At 53.3% G+C, this 21,382-nt stretch overlaps 3 protein-coding genes across 16 annotated transcripts in view; 2 read left to right on the forward strand and 1 right to left on the reverse strand.

Annotated features, from left to right (window-relative positions):
• The first annotated feature begins 2,338 nt into the window (after positions 1-2,338).
• On the forward strand, positions 2,339-13,024 carry PABPC1L (poly(A) binding protein cytoplasmic 1 like). Of its 4 annotated transcripts, none has more exons than XM_064168028.1 (15): positions 2,339-2,545; positions 3,270-3,463; positions 3,976-4,091; positions 4,872-5,011; positions 5,812-5,972; positions 6,143-6,280; positions 6,815-6,910; positions 7,725-7,991; positions 8,498-8,588; positions 8,816-8,941; positions 9,856-10,016; positions 10,345-10,438; positions 11,085-11,215; positions 11,975-12,064; positions 12,669-13,024. In XM_064168028.1, exons 1-14 carry the CDS (start codon positions 2,353-2,355, stop codon positions 12,056-12,058), a joined length of 1,992 nt encoding a protein of 663 aa, XP_064024098.1. In that variant the 5' UTR covers positions 2,339-2,352; the 3' UTR covers positions 12,059-12,064; positions 12,669-13,024. The 4 variants fall into 4 exon arrangements, with proteins under 4 accessions (XP_064024098.1, XP_064024099.1, XP_064024100.1 ...); XM_064168029.1 differs by having other exon boundaries at positions 9,877-10,016; XM_064168030.1 differs by having other exon boundaries at positions 5,812-5,906.
• Positions 13,025-16,054: 3,030 nt separating this feature from the next.
• TOMM34 (translocase of outer mitochondrial membrane 34) lies at positions 16,055-20,396 on the reverse strand. The gene is made up of 7 exons (XM_064167747.1): positions 20,238-20,396; positions 20,055-20,154; positions 19,694-19,846; positions 18,688-18,845; positions 18,286-18,430; positions 17,542-17,668; positions 16,055-17,070 (listed from the first exon to the last, which is right to left on the reverse strand). The coding sequence occupies exons 1-7, from the start codon at positions 20,350-20,352 to the stop codon at positions 16,972-16,974; spliced, it is 897 nt and encodes a 298-aa protein (XP_064023817.1). The 5' UTR covers positions 20,353-20,396; the 3' UTR covers positions 16,055-16,971.
• A 74-nt stretch (positions 20,397-20,470) lies between these two features.
• Positions 20,471-21,382, forward strand: part of STK4 (serine/threonine kinase 4) — a 53,587-nt gene continuing 52,675 nt past the window's right edge. For 4 of the 11 annotated variants that reach the window (XM_064167349.1, XM_064167352.1, XM_064167346.1 and 1 more), the window contains exon 1: positions 20,471-20,592. In XM_064167349.1, coding sequence (XP_064023419.1) covers positions 20,561-20,592 — 32 coding nt within the window. In that variant the 5' untranslated portion in view covers positions 20,471-20,560. Of the gene's footprint in view, positions 20,593-20,786; positions 20,950-21,382 lie in introns of those variants that run through there. The other 7 variants (XM_064167344.1, XM_064167354.1, XM_064167355.1 and 4 more) reach the window with 6 other exon arrangements.

Raw genomic sequence — 21,382 nt, forward strand, 5'->3', positions numbered from 1 at the left:
CTTCTGTACTCAGCACTGGTGAGGCCACACTTTGAATCCTGGGTTCAGTTTTGGGCCCCTCACTCTGAGAAGGACTTTGAGGGGCTAGAATGTGTCTAGAGAAGGGCAATAAAGCTGGGGAAGGGTCTGGAGAACAGGGGCAGCAGCTGGGGCACCTGGGGTTGTTTACCCTGCCTGAAGAAGAGAAGGCTGAGGGGAGACCTCATTGCTCTCTGTAACTCCCTGAAAGGAGGCTGGAGCCAGGTGGAGGTCGGTCTCTTTTCCCAAGTAACAAATGATAGAAACGAGAAGAAACGGCCTCAAAATGCACTAGGAGAGGTTTTGGTTGGACACGAGGAACAATTATTTCCCCCAAAAGCTTGTCAAATTCTGGACTAGGCAGCCCAGGGCAGTGGTGGAATCCCTATCCCTTGATGTGTTTAAAAGCCGCGTAGATGTGGTGCTGAGGAACTGGGTGTAGTGGTGACCTGGCAGTGCCAGTTAGTGGTTGGACTCCATGATCTTAAAGGTCTCTTCCAAGTTAAACGATTCTGTGATTAATGACGAAGGAGCTCTGGAGCTCGCCGGCTCCTGCCTGGCTTCCTGAACTGCGTCCCGCTAAGAACGGGAGGTGCCTGCTGAGAACGGGTGGGTGGGACACGCAGCTGTGACAAACGCTGTCAGCGCCAGGGACACGGCCCTGCACCGTCCCATCCCGCCGTGTCCCGAGACCCGAGAGCTAACGGTGTCTGTCCCCGCAACCGGGAGAAGCTCTGCCCCAAACCCGTAGCTCCGGGGGGCTGGGGGGTGCCGCTGCCCTGCCCAGGGCAATGCCTCCCCCAGCCCGGGGCGGGGCCGGGCCGGGCCGCACCTGGCGGAGGGCTGGGGGCGGGGGGCAGGTTCCGCCCCGCCCTCGGCGCCGCCGCGGGAAAAAGCGGCCGGTGCCGGCGCTGGGAGCCGTGCTGCGCAGCGAGCCAAGTTTGCCGAAGCGCTTGGCGTGAGTGCGGGGTCTGCCGGGGCAGGGTGGTCGGCGGGTTCCCGCCGGCGGAGTGCGGACAGGCTCGAGCTCCGCCCTGGATCCGCTCCCGGTGTGCCGCTGGCTCCTGGCTGTGCACGGCCGCTCCGGTGCGGCTGGGCGCAGGGTCTCTGTTGCGAGGTCTCGCAGCCTGGGGTTGGAGCAGGACCGCATCGGTACCGGTTCCGCCGCGCCCTGTTCTGCCTCCTCTGTACTGCTTCCTGCGCCCCTTTCTGCCCCGCGAGCTGTCCCCGCCGGCCGCAGAGCGGGGCCTGCCCCATCCCCGGGCTTGTTTGCGGTGGGTGACTGGGGCCGCTCCTGGGAGCGTGCACAGTGGAGCTGTGTCACTGAGCTTGTGCGGGGCTCCTCCGCCTCCTGCCCTCGCTGGTAGCTTGTCCTTGACTGTGTGTTCAAGGTCAGGCTGGACAGGGCTGGGAGCAGCCTGCTCTAGTGGGCGATGTCCTTGGGGTTACGGCGGTGTCAGAGGGTTAGGAACCAGATGATTACGATCCCTCCCAACCCAAACCAGTCTGCGATTGCTTAATGCACTTTTTGCTGTGTGTCTGGTTCAGCGTGAGGTTATTTTGTGACTCCATAGAGTATCTCGATAAGCGGTTTGGGTCTTCTGAGTATTAACGTAGGAACCTCCAAGATGGACTTAAAAGATTTTAGGGCAGGAGCTGCGTTTCTTTTTTCCCAGGCATTATCTCAGGAATCCCAAGGGGTGATGGTCACCTTCATGTACAACTTTATAACCAGCTGAAAGCAGTGAGAGCATCAGTTTTCTGATTTGGAGACCTTGTGAGCAAGCTGAGAAATCGAGAAAGGCTAAACAAAAACTTGAGGTTGCCTTGTTAGAGATGGAGATGTTAGGTGGAAGCAGTGTGGGCTGCAGGACTGCAGGTGGGAAGCTGCTCTCCTGGCACAATGGTGCCTGCAGCAAAGCAAACCTGCGCTCCTCCTGTGCTCCTCGGTTTTGCCCCTGCTGGAGGGGGACCATTAAGGAGGGATTAAAATGAATGAATCTGGTGGAGAAAGGCCCTTTTTGTCTTCTGGGGAGCATTTTAATTCTGTTGGTTTTCAGGTGTTAAAAGGTGTCTGTAGTGTGTCCCTCTGTCTGTACCCCAGGTGTGTGCAGGTTGCCTCGGCTCAGCTTTTGCACCAACATTGAAATGTCCCTGAAAATGTTTGGAACTGCAGCATCTTTGGTGCTCCCCAGGCTGCTAAGAGGGGCGTGGCTTGCACCGCGGTGGTGGGGCCAGCCCAAGCACGGGTGTGTGGTCGCTGCATGTGATCTGAAATCTGTGCTTTGCAGCCTTCCATCTGTCTTTCTCCACAGCTGGGCTTTGTGGCTGATCATGAATGCTAGTGGGACTGGCTATCCATTAGCCTCTCTATATGTGGGAGACCTCCACCCAGACGTGACCGAAGCCATGCTCTATGAGAAGTTCTCTCCCGCTGGGCCCATCATGTCCATCAGAGTCTGCCGGGATGTTGCCACACGCCGGTCGCTTCGCTATGCTTACATAAACTTCCAGCAGCCTGTGGATGGTACGTGCCCAGTAACACAGCCCCAAGCAGCTGCCTTGCAGTAGGGGCTTACAGTGTGCAGGAGATGGAAAGGCAGCTGGTGGAAAAAGGGAGAGCACTTGTCTGAATGGGTGGAGAAGCTGTTTGGGCTTGGGTGCTAATGTTGAGTGTTGGTTGTAACTAACCCTGGTCTGCTCTCAGGTGGTGATCCATCCCACTCTCATCTCTTCTTAGGGACTGAGAGAGGATACAGAGCTGGCCTTTGGGTTTGTGAAGGGAGGAAGCTTCTCCACAAGCTGATGGAGAAGGTCACCAAAACCCTTTCTGCCCTTCCCTAGGGCAGCCAGCTGCCCAGTGAATCACAGCATGAGGCGAGGCCCCTTCCCTGGCAGGCATGGCAGTGACACACTGCTGTGACTTAAAGGTGTTTCATGCTGGAGCGAGGCAGATGTGATGGGAAGGTGTTGGGATAGTTGCCAGAGACCATAATCCTTACGGGGTAAATGAGTTGGGCATCTGCCATCCTGTGCGAGTCAGGCATGCTTTGGAGAGGGGAAAAAATAAACTGAAAAGGAAGGAGTGGAGGAGAAGAGAGCAGCTCCTGTGTGGTCCTGCAGCCCTGTGAGGCAGAACTGCCAGCCTCATTTAGGTTAATGAGCCTCTGTGCCTGTCTCAGCTGCTCTAGGACATGGAGGGAATCTGTCTTGGTTACCCTCCTTTCTTACTGTCTTTGCTTCTGTGCCAGCTGAGCGAGCCCTGGACACCATGAACTTCGAAGTGATCAAGGGCCGTCCCATCCGCATCATGTGGTCCCAGCGGGACCCTGGGCTCCGCAAGTCAGGGGTTGGGAACATCTTCATCAAGAACCTGGATGACTCCATTGATAACAAAGCCCTGTATGACACTTTCTCTGCCTTTGGAAACATCTTGTCCTGCAAGGTACATGCTCTCATAGGCCCTGCAGGAAAGTGCCCTGGGTTCTTGGCAATGTGCCCCAGTCAGCTGAAATTCACTTTCTTATTTCCTTCCCATGAAGCTTCCTCTAAATTCCCACCTGCTTTGAAGCCAAAAGACCCTGCTGTGTTTGCCTCAGAAATGTGGACTTTCCCATTCTTCCCTGTCCCTGCACAGAAGTGTTATGTGTTGTCCTGTCTGAGCTCGGTGCACTGATGGCACAAGCACTTGGGCATCATATAAAACACTGAGTGCTGGCACACAACCAGCTTGGCCTCATTAGGGCATCTGGCCCTGGGCAGCCTCAGGCCATAGCTCCCACCTGGCTCCCTGACCTGCTGCAAACACCTCAGTGCAGCTTAATTGCAGTGGGACTGGGATACCAGGGAGGGAAAATTCCTCTGGAAAATGAGGATGGGTTTTCCTGTGACTTACTCGAGCAAGAGTGGAGAAAACCAGGCTCTGAGCCTTCCCTCCTCCTGGCTTCGTGTTTGTAGGTGGTTTGTGACGAGAACGGATCCCGTGGCTATGGCTTTGTTCACTTTGATACTCACGAGGCAGCGGCTCGGGCCATTGAGACCATGAATGGAATGCTGTTCAATGACAGGAAGGTGTAAGTGCTGAAGAGAAGTGTCTCCTGACTCTGCACTTGGCTCTGCTCCTCCTTTGCCTTGGTGCACTGTCAGTAGCAAACCCCTGCCCTGCTTGAGCTGCCGTCTCCTACTGCTCTTTGTTCTCTTCTCTTCCCATCCTTCCCCACCAGGCACAACTCCACTGTGCTGTGGAGCACTGAGTCACTCCTGGTCAATGCTATTGGAAGCACGATGGTGGTTTGGAGCTGTTCCTGATGTCAAGGAAGGAGTCCAGCCCTGGGTGTTGCTGAGGCAGTGTAATGAGTGTCTACAAAGCAGGGCTGGTCCTCAAACCCAGCTGTCAGCATCAGATAGTCTAGGCAGGAAGAGGATTTGTTGTTCTTCATCTCTCTGCTGACATTCTGTCACCTCACTCTCTTCAGCCCTCTCTGATGCAGAGGCAAACAGCTGCTAAAAAGGGACTTGGATATACCTTGGAGTAAGAAAGCTGGCACTTGGCAGCATCCTTCGGTGTTTGGGGGGGGGGGTTTCCCGTGGTGACTTGGCCAGGATGTGGCTGTGCCATGTGTTACCAGTCTTCTCATGTCAGTAGTGCCAAGTAGGGTCTTGGGAGGGGAGTGCTGGAGTGGAACATGCTGCAGTTGGTGGATGTGAAACACAGGGTGGGTTTGAGAGTGAGCAAAGCATGGCCTGAGGTGCTGGGATCTCTCGTGGCCTGTGCTGAGGCAGATGTGCCTGTGTCCATCCTCCCTCTGCAGGGCACACAGTGGGTTTCAGGTCCCTTTCCTTGATGCCTGCAGGTTTGTTGGCCATTTCAAATCCCGCAAAGAGCGTGAGGCAGAGTTTGGGACTCGGGTGATGGAGTTCACCAACGTCTACATCAAAAACTTTGGGGATGACATGGATGATGACAGGCTGCGGGCAATCTTCTCCAGGTTTGGTGAGTGCAGCTGCTGAAGGCAAACCTCCTCATGGCTGAGGACATGGAGTAATGGAAGATGATGGCAAGGAAAGCCAGGGAGAGTGCTGGACTGAAATCTGAGCCCCTCCTCTTGGTGGGACTTGACTTACTTAAACATCACCTCTCTGAAGGGCCTCAGTGGCTTAAATTATCAATTATCAGGACATTGTGTGCTTTCCTGCTGTGGTGGAGGATGATTTGGTTTGGATGCTGTCCTGGAAAAAAAATCTTTTCCTTTCTTGGGCCACAGAAGTGGAGATTTTTGGTGTCTGAGGTTTTTTGTTTTTTTTCAGTTGTCTCAAACATGGTGTGCTGTCTGGGTACAGGAGCCCTGGCACAAGAGATACTGAGTCTGAGCTGAAAGCACAAAAGGCCTTTTAGTTTAGTTCATAACTGGAGGTGTTGTGTCCATGCTTGGCCAGTGCTAGCTCTGGTGACTTGTGAATACCCTCCATGCGAGCCCAATACCTCTCTGTTCATATGTAGAGGAGATGAGGGCTTCTGACAACAGAACTTGCTCTGCTGCCTGGAGAAACAAGAAAAAGCTGAGAGCAGTCCAGGGTGGAAGAAATTACCTTCACCAATGCACACAGACTCCCATTCCTGCCTCATGGTGGCAATTCCACTGCATGTCATCTGGGTGGCTGTGGCAGTGCGGAAGAGCCAAGCAAATCTCCTCCCTGGACTGGTATCTCATAGTGGCTCCTGAGCATGGTGCTGTATGCTAGCAGCACTCCCTCGGTGGGCACCCTTCTTCAGATGATACTTTTCTTTTGCAGGAAAGACTCTAAGTGTCAAAGTTATGATGGACAACACTGGCCGCTCAAAGGGCTTTGGGTTTGTCAACTTTGAGAAGCACGAAGAAGCCCAGAAGGCAAGAAGTTCCTGCTGCCTCAGCCCTGAGCTTGCACCCTGCTCATCTTCTCACCTCTCCCCTGAGGCAACTTCACCAGCTTCATGTTTGCCTGGGTGCCAGTCCTAGCAGGGGTGTCTGGGTGGGCAGGACCTGGGAAAGGGGAACAGAGCTGCTTTCCTCCCCTGGTGGTGGATGGAGACCAGGGCTGTGTCTGTCAGCTCCTCTCTGCTGAGAGCCCTTCCTTCTGCTGGCAGGCAGTGGCCGACATGAACGGGAAGGAGATCAATGGGCGTGTGGTGTACGTGGGCCGAGCCCAGAAGCGGCTGGAGCGCCAGAGTGAGCTGAGAAGGAAGTTTGAGCAGATCAAGCAGCAGCGAGTGAGCAAGTACCAGGTGAGGGGAGAGCAGGGTCCCCCGTCCAGGAGGTCTACACTAGGGACACGTCCTGGGCATCCAGGAACATCCCAGCTTGTGGAGAGCACAGGGTTCTCTGAAGCAGATCAGTGTGCTGGGTCCCTTCTGCAATGGAAGACCTGCACAGAGATCTAGTCACTGCCTGGTGATGTCCTGGGAAGCAGTGTGAGGAGAGAAATCTGAACCCAGGATGATGTTGGCAGGGGAGCAAACATTTAAATTCTTGGAAAGGAGCAGGCATATTAGCCTGGAAATGAAGTAGCTTCCTGAGGCCTTGGAGCAGCTTCATAGCAATGGTTTGGGCACCCTCTTCACTAAGTGTCTTGCCTATGAGTGGAGCTTGCGTGCGGTCCTGGCTCCTCTCCGTGTCACCAGTCCTGTGTCAGCTCTGGAGAGGATCTCTGGAATGTTGCAAACTGCATCTGAGCTGCTGGTGAAGGACAGGTCCAGCTTGAAAATCTGCTGTAGACTTTGGGAGTCTGGAAGTCAAACTGCTTTTTTGCCTGTTTGCAGGGGATCAACCTGTATGTGAAGAACCTGGATGATGGGATAGATGATGAGAGGCTGAGGAAGGAGTTTTCTCCCTACGGCACCATCACTAGTGCCAAGGTGAGGGAGCAGGCCTGTCACTGGGGCTCTGGGGCTGGCCAGCTGGTGTGCTTAGTGCTGGGAAGTGGGTCAGGATCATCATGCTCTTGAGTCATGGTTCCCTGCTGATGGCTTGTATCCTTGGCACTTGGCTTGAGATATGCCACTTGTACCCTATGCTGCCCTGAGGAACTTCTTGATCTCAGCAAATATTTGGAAGTCTTCCCGAGTTACCCCAGCCCTGGTGAGGTGCAGGGTATGGTACCCTAAAGCCACCTTATTGAATATTGCACAGCTGCTCTGCAGTTTTGGAACTACAGTGGTGCTGATACAAGTGGAAATGACCCACAAGCCACTTTGCTCTGCAGAAAGCAGGGTGGCAAGCTGGCATCTGGCCTTTTGGAAAACAGTAAATGTCTCGGTCTCGTCACACAGACTGGTGTCAACCTTCTCAAAGGCTGCTTGCATGGGTGCAGAGGGATGGTTTAGCTTTAAGGTCAGCTGCCTGTAACCTGACAGATGTAGGGACAGATACTGCCTGGCCCTCAGGCAGGGCATAGTGTCCTGCTGATGCCCAGCATTTGCTGGTTTCTGTGGCATTAAGCAGGAGAGCATTGCTGTCCCATGGGTCCTGTGGGCTGTGGCACAGGTTGCCTGAAAGGTCACAGGCTGCAGACCTTGGGCTGGCCCAGACTCTACCGTTTCAACCACCAAACCTACTGTTTTTGCCTGAGCAAAACCTTCCTAGAGAAACCTCTCCATGTCCCCACTGTGCCATGCTTTGAGTGCTGCAGTGATCTGTGGACTTAGCTGTCTTGTTCTAATCCAATTTTAGGTGATGACAGAAGGTGGCCACAGCAAAGGGTTTGGCTTTGTATGTTTTTCCTCTCCAGAAGAGGCCACCAAGGCTGTGACAGAAATGAACGGGCGGATCGTCAGCACTAAGCCTCTCTATGTTGCACTAGCTCAAAGGAAAGAGGAACGGAAAGCGATCCTCGCCAACCAGTACATTCAGAGATTAGCCACCATGAGGGCCCTGCCTGGCCCTCTGCTGGCCTCCTTCCAGCCCTCCCCGGGGTACTTCCTACCCTCAGTCCCCCAGGTAAGTCCGTGCTCCCAGGCTCCTTGCACTGGCACTTCAGTTTGTCCTGGCTGGCAGAGTGGGGTGGCAGCGGGGCTGGGAAGCGCATCCCGAGTGGTGCAGACCCAGGCGTGTGCTGGGGTGGGGTCGGTGGGGCTGGCTGGTGTCAGCTCTGCTTCTCTGTAAGCAGCAGGGCTGGCCGAAGCGGTGGAGGGAGGGTGTTCCAGGCTGGGGATTTAATAGCTGCTGAGTGCTCCCAAGGAGGGGTCTGAGAGGGTGTGAGCACAGAGCATAGGTCTGATGACGAAATGAGGAGAAGGAGAAGAGTGACAGGGGCGCAGACGCTTGTGAGGAGGAGAGAAGTGGAGCTGAAGGAGCAGGCAGAGGCAGCAAGGCTGGAGGCTGCTCTTTCAAGTGCTCCGGCACGCTGCAGGGGTGGTTCAGGCGTGCCTGTCCCTGTGCAGCAGCCACCGAGTTAGACTCCCCTCAGCTCCCAGCCCGCCTTTAGATAACGTGTTCTTTCCTAGCCGCAAACCAGAGCGACCTTCTACAGCCCCAGCCCAGCCGTGCCGGTGCACCCTGCCGCTCGCTGGAGTGCGCAGCCCCCGCGGCCCGCCCGTGAGTCAGCCTGAGTCCCCCGGCGCGGCGGCGCTCCAGGGCAGCGCGGGGCTGCTGCCTGGAGAAATGCTTGTGGGTTTGGTGCAGGGGCTGTGGTGCTGGGCACCAGGGGATGGGATGTTAGGGTTTGACCCCAGAGGTGAGGTGTTTCTGGGCTTTCCCCAGTTGCTCCCCACCAGATCTGCTACTGAGAAGCTTTACTGATCATGCTCCAACCTCTACCGCAGCATATCCTGCATCTACTCCCATCCTGAGGGCTGCTGTACCACCCCGGCGCCTGCTGTCCAACATCAGCACCGTGAGACAGGCCTCTACCCAGGTGCCCCGTGTGCCCCACCAGGCCCAGAGAGTGGGTGAGTGGGGGAGGACCCAGCTTGGACATCGCTTTAGCTGCGCACTTGGGCCTGCCTCTAGAGAGGGATCCCTTGTGGAGGAGTCCGGATAGTGCCCTGCCTGCGATGGGGCTGGCACAGTGCCTGCAAGAGACGAGTGTTGCTTCTGGGGCGGCCTGCGGGGGCCGGGGGCAGGCCCGTGGGCGCTCGGGGCAGGCAGGGGCTGTCCCAGGGTGTCCTCTCCACCTTGCTGGCATGATGCGGCTGTGCTCCTGGTGGGGTGGTGACCAACCTGTTGTCCTGCCCCAGAGCACTGACCCCGTTTCTGTCACATCACCCCTCTGGCTTTCCTGTAAGCAAGGAAGAGGAGGATGTTGACTGAAGCTCGCAGCATAGCCCCTGCTCGAGCTCCTCTGTGGACAGGCTTTGGAGGAGTGCTGAAGTAGCACAGGGAGGAAGTTTCCCACCTGGTGGGGGATGGTGTGGCAGTCTGATATCCCCCAAAACATAGGACCATCTGGTAGGGCTGCATATACTTGCAACCATCCCAGCTTCATGTAACTTGTTCCAAGGTCCTCTTCAGCATTGAGTGACTTATTGCTGAGAGAGCAGAGGCACAGGAGGGCACCCAGGAGGTTCCACCTAAACATAAGGGAAAAATTCTTCCGTGTGAGGGTTCTGGATTCCTGGAGCAGGCTGCTCGGAGGGGTTGTGAAGTCTCATCTGCTGGAGAGATGCCAAACTTGCCTGGGCACTGGTCCTGGGCAAGCTGCTGTGGGTAACCTTTGCAGGCAGGATGGCAGTGCCCTGCCTTTACTGGGGAAAGCTGCCTTTGACCTGGAGGCTTCTTTGAGCCCCTGGTGATCCCTTTGGTTGAGCACACCATTCTTGTGTCTCCAGCCTCCTTGGCATGTTTAATGGATTCCTCCTTACAGACATTCCCATCCCTATTGCAGTCAACATTGGGACGCAGACAGTCAGTGCCCGGGTGCCCCCCTCGCCCACCCTGCCACGGGGAGCCCAGCAGTACAAGTACTCCTCAACTGTCAGGAATGCTCAGCATATGGGACAGATACCATCTGTGGTGGCCTCACAGGTAACAGTCTCCCATCTTTGGCATGGGCACCGCACCATGCGTGAGTCCTGGTCCTGCTTTGGGCTAACATGGTTGCTGACCCCAGGCATCGCCGTGGCTCTGACTGGGGCCTTTTCTGGGGGATGCTGGGTTAATGGGGGCTATGGATTGCCTGTTTGTGCACAAACAGGCAATGCTGGAGACTGCATCAGCCTCCCAGAAGGGTGAAATGCCTCCCTATGTTTGGGGACCAGCACCATTCCTGCAAGCCCCAGGGGACTCATGCGTTGCTTCCAGCCCTGCGTTGTTTCCAGCCCTTGACTGTTGCTCTCCTCTGGCTTATCTCCAGGTGAGAGAATCTGCTGTGCATGTCCAGGGGCAGGAGCCACTGACAGCATCTATGCTTGCAGCAGCTCCTCCTCGGGAGCAGAAGCAAATGATAGGTGGGTGTCACGGCTGCTCTGCTGGAGGAGGTTGGGCTGTGGGCATGGGAATTTGCATGCACCAGGGAAAATTTAGCTGCTGGGAGAAGCTATAAAGCTTTTGGGATTGCTGTGAAAGAGAAATACCCAGGCTGTGTTGAAAGGCTTTGGAAGCAGCAAAATGGACTCCCTGTCTATATTAACTGCCTTGCAGTGAGGCAGTGTCTAGTGACGCTCTGCAGGAGAGGCAGAGTGGCATCCTGCCCATGCTGCCAGGCTGCTCCTGGGCATGTGCAATCCCCCAGAGCTCTGAGCTGTCTTGCACCGCTGCTCTCAGGCCCTGATGAGGAGTTTAGTGACCACAGGGCTTGACATCAGCTCTGCTGTTGCAGTCCTTGGGCTTTGGGTGCTGTCTGGTGTCCAGCACCCTTCTCCTGCAAAAGTCACCACTGCTGTCTGCCTTCACCTAGCAACTCCCCTGCCTACTGGCACTGTGGCATGCTGGAGTAGGTTTGCTTGTGAGCAGTGTTTTTTCCACCACTGTCCCCATTCTTGTATTCCTTTTTAGTTAAAAGGATGGAGCTGGGAAGGCAGGAGGGTTTGTATTTGCTTTGAAAATACTTGGAGGTCTTGCACAGAGCTAATGTCCTTCCTGTGTCTGGAGCAGGTGAGCGCCTCTACCCTCTCATCCACTCGATGCATCCCTCACTGGCTGGCAAGATCACTGGGATGCTGCTGGAGATAGACAACTCAGAGCTGCTGCTGCTTCTGGAGTCCCCCGAATCCCTGTGCTCCAAGGTAGGAGGTACTTGGTGCCTGAACAAGCCACAATCCAGAGGGCTAACGACCTGCTGCTGCAAGGAGGGTGATCATGGCCCAGAAGATGGCCAGGGACATTGATAGCCACTAGAAGAGCAAATAGCTGCTCTTTATGAAGTGAAAATTGAGCAGAAAGGACCCTGGGTTGATGTCACTCTGCTCAGCACATCTGCCTGCCTTCAGCAAAGAAGCTCAGAGCAGCTCCCTGGAAGCACAGGCCAAGCTTTGAAAGTGGTTTGGAGGTAGCTGGGACTAGAAGGGGAAAAGACAGGGTAGGTGTCACTTCCCAGAAGGAGCCAGGGAAATGATTTTCCTGTGATAACAAACCAAAGCTGCCTCTGCAGCATTTCCTCTTTAATCCTGGTGAACATTTAGCTTTGGTTCTCATCAGAGCAGTTGCAGCAAACTGATTGATTGCATTCCTTTGGAGACAGGATTCACTTCCACCTTTTCATTGATCTTTTCCTGCTGGGTGCTCTCAGGCAACTTCACCTATAGAGAAGTCAAATTTCTCTGGCAAGTCCTGACTCCCACAAAAAAGGAGAAATGCCTCAGCATTTCCCAAGGCACGAGACAGAAGAGGTCTTTGAGCTGATCAGTCTCCTGTGGAAGCAGCAGACTTAGGTTTTAGAATTAAGTCCCTGACCTCTTGGAAGTGACCCAGAATATTGCACCTGATGTGCAGTGCTCGTACACTTGAGCAACTCAACCTCTCCTTGCCCTGTGCTCCGTTGGCAGATCGAGGAGGCGGTGGTTGTTCTCCAGGCGCAACAGGTCACAGAGGCATCACACAAGGGCAGTGCTGTGACATTCCCGCAGTGACCCTGGGTACGTGTGGGGAGCTGTCGCAGGTCTTGGTGTGTGCGTGGTGTGCTCAGGGGTTCTGGGTCTGAAGCTGGGGATTTGGTTTCTTGTCCAGACCAAGTTTGATGAGAAACCAAAGTATCTTCGACTCTAATATTCCATTTCTGAAACTACATCTTCCATTTTCCAGCCTTAACTATGCTGCAGAGACCTGGTTCTGTGTGGGCTGGTTTGGGTTTTTTGTTCATTTGGAGTTTCTTTCTGTTGGTGAGGGCAATGACTGCACAGACAGAGAGGAAGGGAGCAAAGGATGTTGCTTTTCTGTGGGCCTAATTGAAATCAGCACAATCTTTCCTGGGACTGCCCAGTGCTTTTTGCAGACCTCTATCAGTATACACTCTATAAAATGTTAGCAGCCCTGCGTTACCCTGGGCTTGGCTGCTGCTGAGGCTGGGACAGGCACATTGGCAAATGAGTCCTTCTTGTGTTCCCCTCTGAAGATGCTTTCTTGACTTGTGATCTCAAGGATACCACGTTAAAACAGCTTTAGGTGAATTTCACCTTGTGTGGATGAAATTCTTCCCCTAGCAACTGAGAAATGCATGTGTGGGTTCTCTGTTTCTTGTAGACTTCAGGACTGAGAATGAGCTCTGAGAGCATTGCCTGTGAAGAACAGCAGCAGCAATCCCGCTGTGGTTTTGGATTCATGCCTGGCTTGTCTTCAGTGCCTCATCCTAATTTTTGTGTGTATTCTAAACCCTGGCAAACTGCTTTCTCCTGCACTTGTACAAAATATTATTCCCACATTGATTGTGTTTTTTTTTCTCACTACTGGCAGCACCTTGTAAAATGTAGTGTGGAACCCAGGCTGGTTTAGTTACCCAGAAAGTAAGTGCTGACTAATCACCGTTTTAGTGAGTTTGCTGGGTTCTGTAGTTTTATTTGCTCCTGACACTAATAAAGAACCAATGCTTCCACACGCAATGCATGGGCTGGTTCCCACTACAGAAAGACAGCAAATACGTTTCCTGTTTCATGGAGGTAGAGGGTTAGACTTGGGTCAGGCTGCTGTGCTTTGTGTTTGAACCTCGTAGTGCTGGTGGGGCAGAAGTCCTGAGAGCTGACAGGAAGGAATATGTAGGTTTAAAGGAACAAATTGCCAACCAGCAGGCTCTCCTGAGCCTTTATGGCTGTCTAGGAGGCTGGCTTTAAACAAATTTCATACCATCTGCCTGGATCTTGTGCTCTCTGGATAGCTCTGGAACAGGCTGCCCAGGGAGGTGGTTGTCACCAACCCTGGATGTGCTTTAAAGGTGGTGCTTGGGGGTATGGCTTAGGGGTGAACTTTTAGAGCAGGGTCAGTGGTTGGACTTGATGATCTCAGGGATCCTTTCCAACTTGATTCTATGATTCTTCCTTTGTAATGGGCCTTGTATGCCTTCAGGAGTACTGGCACCAAGTATCTTCTGCTAGTCACCACACCGTAAGTGTGTCCGTGGTACACAAACCCCATCTTTTGAGGCATTGTGGAGTAGCTGTAAATCAAAAGCTGCTCTCTGCAATGTGTCTTGCATACCGGTGGTGTTGGGCCTGGAAACATTCATAACCACATTGTATCCCACTGGGACCTGTTACTGCTGTTTTCTGCCCTGTGGGCCTTTCCCAGAGCATATCATTGTCTTCACTCTTGCCTTAATGCCCTGCTTTTCCTAGTTAGGAATTTTGAGTCCTTAGAAGCTCTTTGGTACTTGAGACTGATGTATTGAACCTACTTGACTGCTCCCTGGAGCTGACAGGAGCATGCCTCCAGCAGCACCATTCTACCTTCTTTCTGTCCAACTTGAGTGCTGTTGCTGCTGCCTCAGTCTCCCTTCTATGCTGCATCATGCTCTTGCACCAGCTCGCTGCTGGGTCAGCCCACTGACCTCATTTCCCTTCCAGCATTTCACCAGTATCACACATTTGCCCCTGCATTGTGGCTGCTCTGCCCAGTTTGGGACTTGCCCCGTGCCCTTTCATCATTTCTTTTTCTTGCCTTTATTTTGCTCCTTCTGATGTTAAGTATTTTCATCTTTTCCTCATAGTGTATGCCTCAGCCTGAACCAGGCACTATTTAGGCATTTTCTTCTTGGTGAGATGCCTACAAAGGACTTTAATCCACTTATACAGAATTTTCATTTAAGCTGTTATTTCTCCCTAAGTGTAACTGCCTGGAAGCTTTCATGCTGTGTCACTAGAGGAAAAATGTGTATTTGTGTGAGGGTAATGTAGCTGGAATGGAGCTGCAGAACTGAATCCTACTGTTGGCTGGCTTGCCTTGCAATCCCTTTTCAGGTGTAACAAGGTGGTTCAGATATGCCTGTGGTACCACCTACAACGCTGAATAGCTGGGCTGAAGGAAGCTGTTAAAGTAAGAAGGCATAGAATGGGGCCAAGGAACACAGGGACATCAGAGTAGTGTAAAAATATGTGAAAAAGGACCAAGGCCAGAAATTAAAAAGTTGGAGTTTGGATTCCTCTACACTGGAGGCTGCTGGAAAGTTTTCAGAGCATCTCCCTGGCTGAATTCCTAGGGGCAGCCTGAGGCTTTAGGGAGTTGAGCCGGAGTGGCAATGCCAATGTGAGTCTGGAGTTTCTAGTATGGAGCAGTTACTGTGGCTCTTGAAAGGGATGAAGCTGTGCTTGGTCTCTGGTGATACTGTTGTGGCAAGCCTCAGAGGTAAGGTACAAGGACACATGGCTGTTGCTGAGAGGTAAAAGAGGCAGTGAATGCTGCCGCTCAGAGGTGTGATGAATTGAACAGTGCAGGTATCTGCCATCACTGGTAACAGAAAGGCTGCTAAAAGGATAGCTCTGAACTAAGTGAAGTTGCTCTTCCTCCTGAGTTCTGTGACCTTCCTCTGCTTATCTGTGTACTGCTGACTTGTGCTTTTCCACTTGAAATCCTTCACACTTACCTGCTGGCAGCCTGGGGAAGCGCTGGCTGCAGGATCAATGGAGTTGCTATGCTCAGAGGTGGTATGAATGGAGCAGTTTGTGCCCTCAGGGAGTAGTTTTTTCAAGCCCTGGTGACTTACAGCTGAAGCAGTACAGGCACAAGTTCTAACTTCAGTTCAGGGGGGTACTTGCCTGAAACACCAACTGCGGCCAGAAGTAAGGTGGGAAATGAAGGTATTTAAACCTTGACAGCTGCTTTCTCCTGGTCTGTGTTGTAAGTGTGCTCAGATCTGGTAGTGTTCAGTGTCTTGTCTTGACTTATTAGATAAAGCACTGTGAGAGCCTAAGGGCTCTCTTGTCTCCTAACCGTGTGTGACAGAGCTGGTCAGAAGAGACAGGGTCATGGCTCTGATAGTCCTTAACAGCTCCGGAAGACAGCCGCCGGTTTGGGAGAATGGCTTAACAAGGAGAACAGTTTCTGCAGAGGCACCAAGTCTGTCTTCTCTTAAAACTACTGCAACAGCGCCACGGCAAGGCCAAAGGCAGGCAGTGCACGGAATGACTCCTCTGTGCACACCTCCCTTTGTGGAGAGAAAGCCTCCCCTCAAAAAGGGTGTAAAAGGACCACAGTGGCTGGGGTCCACATCTTGCATCTACCACAGAAGACCCTACTGGGCTGTAGAGCTGCCACTGAAGGAGCCAAAGAGTGGTGATATCCTTCTTTCTCTCTGACTTGTCCCTTCTCCATATTCCTTCTGCTCCATCCCCTTACCGAGTTTCCCTTGGCTCTGACAAACCCACCTCAGCAGCCCTTTGGTGTCTGTTCAGTTCAATTTACGCAAAGAGCATTTTAGCATTGTAGCATGACCTCCTCTGCTGTCCAGGCCTGGCTCAGGACACTGGGTCAGGACAAGCATTTCACTCATGCAGTGTGCAAGGCTAAACAAGGGTGAGAAATCTTGATGTACTGTCATTGTGACAACGCTGCCTGAGGTCCTCTGACAACAGAGACAGTATGGAGTGGTTTAAAAAGTGTTTCAGTTTCCCTATACTATTCATCACAAAACTACACAGGTCTGTAGTGAAAATAAAAATGGCTTTAATGAGAACTGGGTTTAATGGTTCACAGAATATCTCCAAGTATCTCCTTACCTCCCATGCCATCAGTGCCATGACTACCAGATAAGAAAATCAAAAACAATAATCATGCATGAAGTAACAAGCCAGACTTCAGCAGGGATGTTACTGTGTATCTTCCTCCCTGTGACATCCCATAACTGCTCCAAAAGGCACAAAGGAGCTAGAAGTGGTCTAAAAACCCACCACTTTTAAAATTCCCAAGCACCCAGAATGTGAAAGTAATGCACAGTGTAACAAGGCAGGCTTAACTTGCTGCTGTCTTCTTAAATGTGCAGAATAATGAAAACTGAAGGAAAGCTGCTACTGTAAACATCTGCTCAGCCACATTAGGCAGCAGAAACTCACCTGAGGGCCAGCAGGTATCAAGGGGGAAAGAGAACAAGCTCAGCCCTGCACAAGTAACTGTGCCTCCATCACAAGAATGGTACTACTGGTGCAAGGGCAACTGCAGCAGTTCCTGCAGCAACCTTAAGTGATAGCAGCACAAAAGCAGCAGAACTGTCACCTGATTAAGGGCAAAAAAAAAAAAACCTCTGTAGCTCCTCAGAAAGAAAACTGTCACTTCACATGCATTTCAGCCAACCTAAAAAGTCCCTGAGGCCAATGGTTGCAGAAAAGATGACTTCACCCAGGGAAGCTAAACTGTATGCCTCTCAGAGGGGGCATTAATTTTGAGGAGAGAGCCAGGTAACAGAGTTTGATACAGATTGTGTCTTGACATTCATTGTGCCAGCACAGAACATCTCAGCAGCAGTGAAAGATCCTGTGTTAAGATTGGTCCCTCTATCTTTATTAGAAGGGGAAAAACGTTATTCTGCAGTGGAAAACAAAGCTTTCCTTGTTGCTTGGTTACCCTAGGTTCTGTTCAGTTCTTGCAGCAATCTCAGTGCAGCTGTGTTCTTTGGTTCAGTTTTCAACAAGCTCTTGATATCAGCAATGCTTGACTTATAATCCTAGAAGGGAATAGTCTTTAAGGGTCATCGCACTAAAAATGTGGTCTAAGGCTGCAGAATACCACCCAGCAAGAGGCAAAGGCAACACAACTAAGCCTGTGACTCCCTAATTGCTTAAGCACTAGCATCAATGTAACTATTCTAAAACATGCTTAAACTAGCGCTGAGAAGATGACATTACAGCACTCTAGTGGGTTCTGAATCCAACACCAAAGCAGTATGTCATCCAGTGCTGCCTACAGAACCTCTCACCAGCCCTGAAAAGATAAAGCTCACACAACTGCCTGCTTTCAGCATCACTGGGAACAGGACCTAATGCTGAGGAGCTCATGAGATGCAAGCACTGAAGAAAAGTCCCACCATAAAGATCTGTTGTCTAGCACAAAAAGAAGTTCTAAAGGGCATCTCTGGCCCTGTCCTGCATGCACAGGCTTCTAGTCCTAGACTAAAACCATCCAAAACCTGACTTACCTTCAGTTCTTTCAGTGCTTGAGCACGTCTGTAGAGTGCCTTAACATTTTTAGGATCTAAACTCAGAGCTTCTGTGCAGTCCTGTACTGCCTCCTTGTACTGCTTCAGAGACAGGTAACAGAGAGCTCTGCAACACAAGAACCTGGTTAGAGACCTGTGAAAGCAGCACCTACTGCTGCAACACACAGCACAAATCTCAGCCAGCCCCAGCACAACACAGTGTTGTTGGAGTCCAGCTTTATCTTTCCACATCATGTCATCTCACTCCTTGAGCTCATTTGTTTCAGTTAAAAGAAGGAAAAAAGAGACATATTTTTGAGGATTTTGAAAGCAACCTGCTCTAAAGCTGAGAAACTGTACAAGCTAGGGATGCAGGTCCCTAGCTACACCAGTCCAGAACACGCTCTGCTGGCTGCAATTGTCTTACATGTATTCAAGAGTTTTTAAGTACAAGTCTGCAGCCTGTGATTCCTGAGGCAGCAGACACCATTCAAAAGACCACAGCCTTGACAGACAAGCATTAAAAGGATAAATCCCTTAGCAGTCCTAAGCCAAATGTCTCCAAGGGGTTTTGCAGCACCTGAACAGTACACAGCTACAAGGAAGTCTGCACTTGGGGTGTATGTGTGTGAGTGGTTTTGGTTTATTCACTTGTAGAAGCAAACATTAGGCAGCACTGTCTAAAGTACCATGATAGGCCTTATACAGGGCCAAGGAGTGCTTGGACAAATTTCTGAGTAGTACCTGTTAGTGTAAGTGGCACATTCCTGGTTGAGCTTTAAACTCTCACTGTACTTCTCAACTGCTTTTTCATGTTTTCCTTTCTTTACAAGTTCATTTCCCTCTTCCTTCAGAGTTCGAGCTCTCTCTGTGCCAGCAGCAGCCTGATCTGAAAACAGGGTGAAAGAGAACAGAACACCATAAGCCTGACTAGATTAGCTCAGAAAGCAAACATCCTCGTATCAGAGGCAAGACACAAAGACATCAAAGGATCCAGAGTCAACCAAAGAGACTGGCAGAACCAGGCCCGGGTTTCTCCAGGCCTCAGCCACAGCTGCAGACATGCTAAGCAGGCACAGCAGCTGTCTTGTTCACCATCCTTCTGCGCTACAGGGCTCTGTGCCTAGCCCAAAGGCATGCTCTCACCTGGTTCTCCCCTCAGTGCAGTCACAGAAGTGTTTGCCCCAGAGCCTCCAGCAGAAGGACCGCTCCACCTTGTCTGGGCAGCAACTGGGACTGTGGGGATTGGCGGGAGCTTCTGGCGCCAGTGCACACCATCCTTCTCCAGCAGGGCTTTAGTCATCCTGGGAGAGACAGGCACCCTGACTGCAGCACTTCTAATGTGGCTCAGGTAGTGAGGACACTCTCTCTCCACTGACCCCTCCCCATGCATCTAAACTAAGTGAATTCCACAGACAGCACATTAATGAAAGGACCTTCTTCACATCAGCATGGCTAAAAATATCATGGCACAAGGGTTCAAACTGTCGATGCTCAGCTGGCAAGAGACATACCTGTCACTCCTCAGCCTGGCAAGCAATGAAGTGAAGAAGACCACTCCAGGAGGAGAAAAGGAAGAACTACAGCAGCCTGTAAACCCAGTCAGCATAGGGAGGCTTAGAGGACAGGGCACTGGAACTTGTATGTGTTAGTTCCTTTAAACCAGTAAAGCACAAACAGACCCAGGGAATTCATTCCCAACCAGCATCTTGCAAAGAGGGAAGGGTGCCAGCATACATAGGGAGCATGGCTAGGCCTTAGGTGAAGTATCAAAGGCCTGCCTTTGGCTACCTGATTTAAGGTGTGATTAGGACAAGAGGAAATGGCCTCAAGTTGCATCAGAGGAGGTTTAGGTTGGGTATTAGAATAAACTTTATCATGAATGGGTTCTCAAAGACTGGAACAGGCTCCCCAGAGAGGTGGTTGAATCCCCATCCCCGGAGATGTGTTGCTGAGGATCACGGGTTAGCAGAGTTACAGAATGGTTGGCCTTGACCTTGAAAGTTCCAGCCCAAACGATTCTGTAATTCTGTGATCTGTGTGCTGAGGACCTAGCTTGCTCTTGTCACGGTTGCAAGAACAGCATCAGGCCGGCAGGAGCAGCTAACAGAGCCGTGGCGCTCCCAGGCTCACCGGTGCTGAACAGCGTTACCTGTTGACGCCGTCGTGAGCTGCCTGGATGGTGCAGTCCACCTGCAGCACCGTCTTGTAGTCCACGTAAGCCAGCCGGTACTTCTCCAGGGCCTCGAAGGCCGCGGCCCGCCTCAGAAGGGGTTTGACCCCGAAAGGGACGAGCTCCAAAGCGCTGCGACAGAGAAGAGAGCGACCGAGTCGGCGTGAGCCCGGCGGGATGGGCTGCCTCGGAACGGACCGCGGACACGGCGCGGCCAAGTCAGGTCTACGGTGTTCCGGGGATGACACGGGCCCTACCTCGCCTCCCGCCCTAACCTAACGGTGAGGATGATGAACGAGCCCCCCCCGCCCCCGCAGGCCTGGCTCCCGTCGCCACTCACGTGCTGCAGTCGGCGACGCAGAGGCTGCAGGCTCCGTCCTTGAGGTAGCAGGCGGCACGGTTGGCAAGCAGCACACTCCGCTCTTCGGCGGTGGCCTCCCCTACGCCGGGACACAAGCGGGACTGGTGATCAGCCGGGAATCGCTCGACCGCCCGCCCGGCCCCAACCCCGGAAGGACCGTACCTGCGGCCTCCAGCAGCTCTAGCGCACGGGTATAGAGCTCGGCAGCTGGTCCGTACTGCCCGCGGCGGAACTCCTCGTTCCCAGCCCGCCGCAGGGCGCTCGGCGATGCCGCCATGGCGCCGCCGCCACCGCCCGCCTCGGCCGGGAGGCCACGCCCCGCTGCCGGAGCCGCGGGGCGAGTCTCGGTCACATCGCGCCCCCTGCCGGCGGGGCGGACACCCTCCGCTGGCTTCCGGCGGCGGGCGGAAGCGGCGGTGCGGCGGGCTGCGATGGCGAGGGAGCGCTAGCCCGCCCGACCGACTGTAGCTGTGCTGCGCCGCGCCATGGAGACGGTGCAGCTGCGGAACCCGCGCCGGTAAGCAAGGGACTGCGTACCTGTGGGGGCTGGGAGTGCTCCTGTCCGGCTGGCACTGCATGCGCCTTCCTGGTGCCGGCGCGGGTCCTAGCATCCGTCGGAGCCGGGTAGCGAGCCCCATTGAGCCTCTGTACCTCTGCCTCCCCGCCACACTGCCGGGAAACCTCGCCCCACGGTGGTGGGCAGCATCTGAGGGCTGCCGGTGCTGATGGCATTGGACGTTTTTGCACCGCGACGAACCGGCCGGCGCCGGCAAGTCTGTGCTGTGACGGCAGCGAGCTGATGTTGAGAAAATGGCTTAAAGTGGAATATGCGAGACTGCGAAGGCGCAGGCTTCGACGGCTGCGGAAGCTTGCGGTATGACTGCACCGGGGGTATGCTGCCGCGAGCCGCTCTGGTGACAGAGCTCTCGGTAACTTGCTCGTTCCGCTCGCCTCTTTGGGTGGGTTTCGGAGAGGTTCGGTGCCAGCTTGGGCCTTTCCTGGTCGGGACACACTTCACAGTCCCCGTCGAGCGCAGTCCTATCGAGGGGCCGGCCTGGGTCCCGTCCGGAGCCGGGAGTCGCTTATCTCTGCCCGCCGGGCTGCGGCGGAGCGGGTCTGGCAGGGAGCGGTTCGAAAACGAGCGCGGTTTGAGCGGAGTGCCTGTCTGTCGGGGCTGCTATCGGCCCGCTGCAGCTGGGGCCCGCCACAGAGGAAGCCGCAGGCTCTGGCCTTCTTAGCCAGGGTTTGTTTAGCGAGACAGCCATGTGTCTTCTGCTCAAAAATAAGAGGTCTGGCATTGTTTTGTA

This window comes from Pogoniulus pusillus, chromosome 29 (assembly GCF_015220805.1).
Source record: "Pogoniulus pusillus isolate bPogPus1 chromosome 29, bPogPus1.pri, whole genome shotgun sequence".
NCBI classification, from domain to species: Eukaryota; Metazoa; Chordata; class Aves; order Piciformes; family Lybiidae; genus Pogoniulus; species Pogoniulus pusillus.

What these genes read in the sequence shown, in the direction of transcription:
- TOMM34 (XM_064167747.1), bottom strand. Translation starts at nt 20,352, where the DNA reads ATGGCGGCATCGCCGAGCGCCCTGCGGCGGGCTGGGAACGAGGAGTTC. An exon ending in TGCACTGAGGGGAGAACCAG is followed by an intron (nt 18,431 to 18,687) that starts GTGAGAGCATGC and finishes CCCTGTTTTCAG; the next exon opens with ATCAGGCTGCTGCTGGCACA. An exon ending in AAGCACTGAAAGAACTGAAG is followed by an intron (nt 17,071 to 17,541) that starts GTAAGTCAGGTT and finishes ATTCCCTTCTAG; the next exon opens with GATTATAAGTCAAGCATTGC.
- PABPC1L (XM_064168028.1), top strand. Translation starts at nt 2,353, where the DNA reads ATGAATGCTAGTGGGACTGGCTATCCATTAGCCTCTCTATATGTGGGA. An exon ending in CTGTTCAATGACAGGAAGGT is followed by an intron (nt 4,092 to 4,871) that starts GTAAGTGCTGAA and finishes TGATGCCTGCAG; the next exon opens with GTTTGTTGGCCATTTCAAAT. An exon ending in TCCTACCCTCAGTCCCCCAG is followed by an intron (nt 7,992 to 8,497) that starts GTAAGTCCGTGC and finishes GTTCTTTCCTAG; the next exon opens with CCGCAAACCAGAGCGACCTT.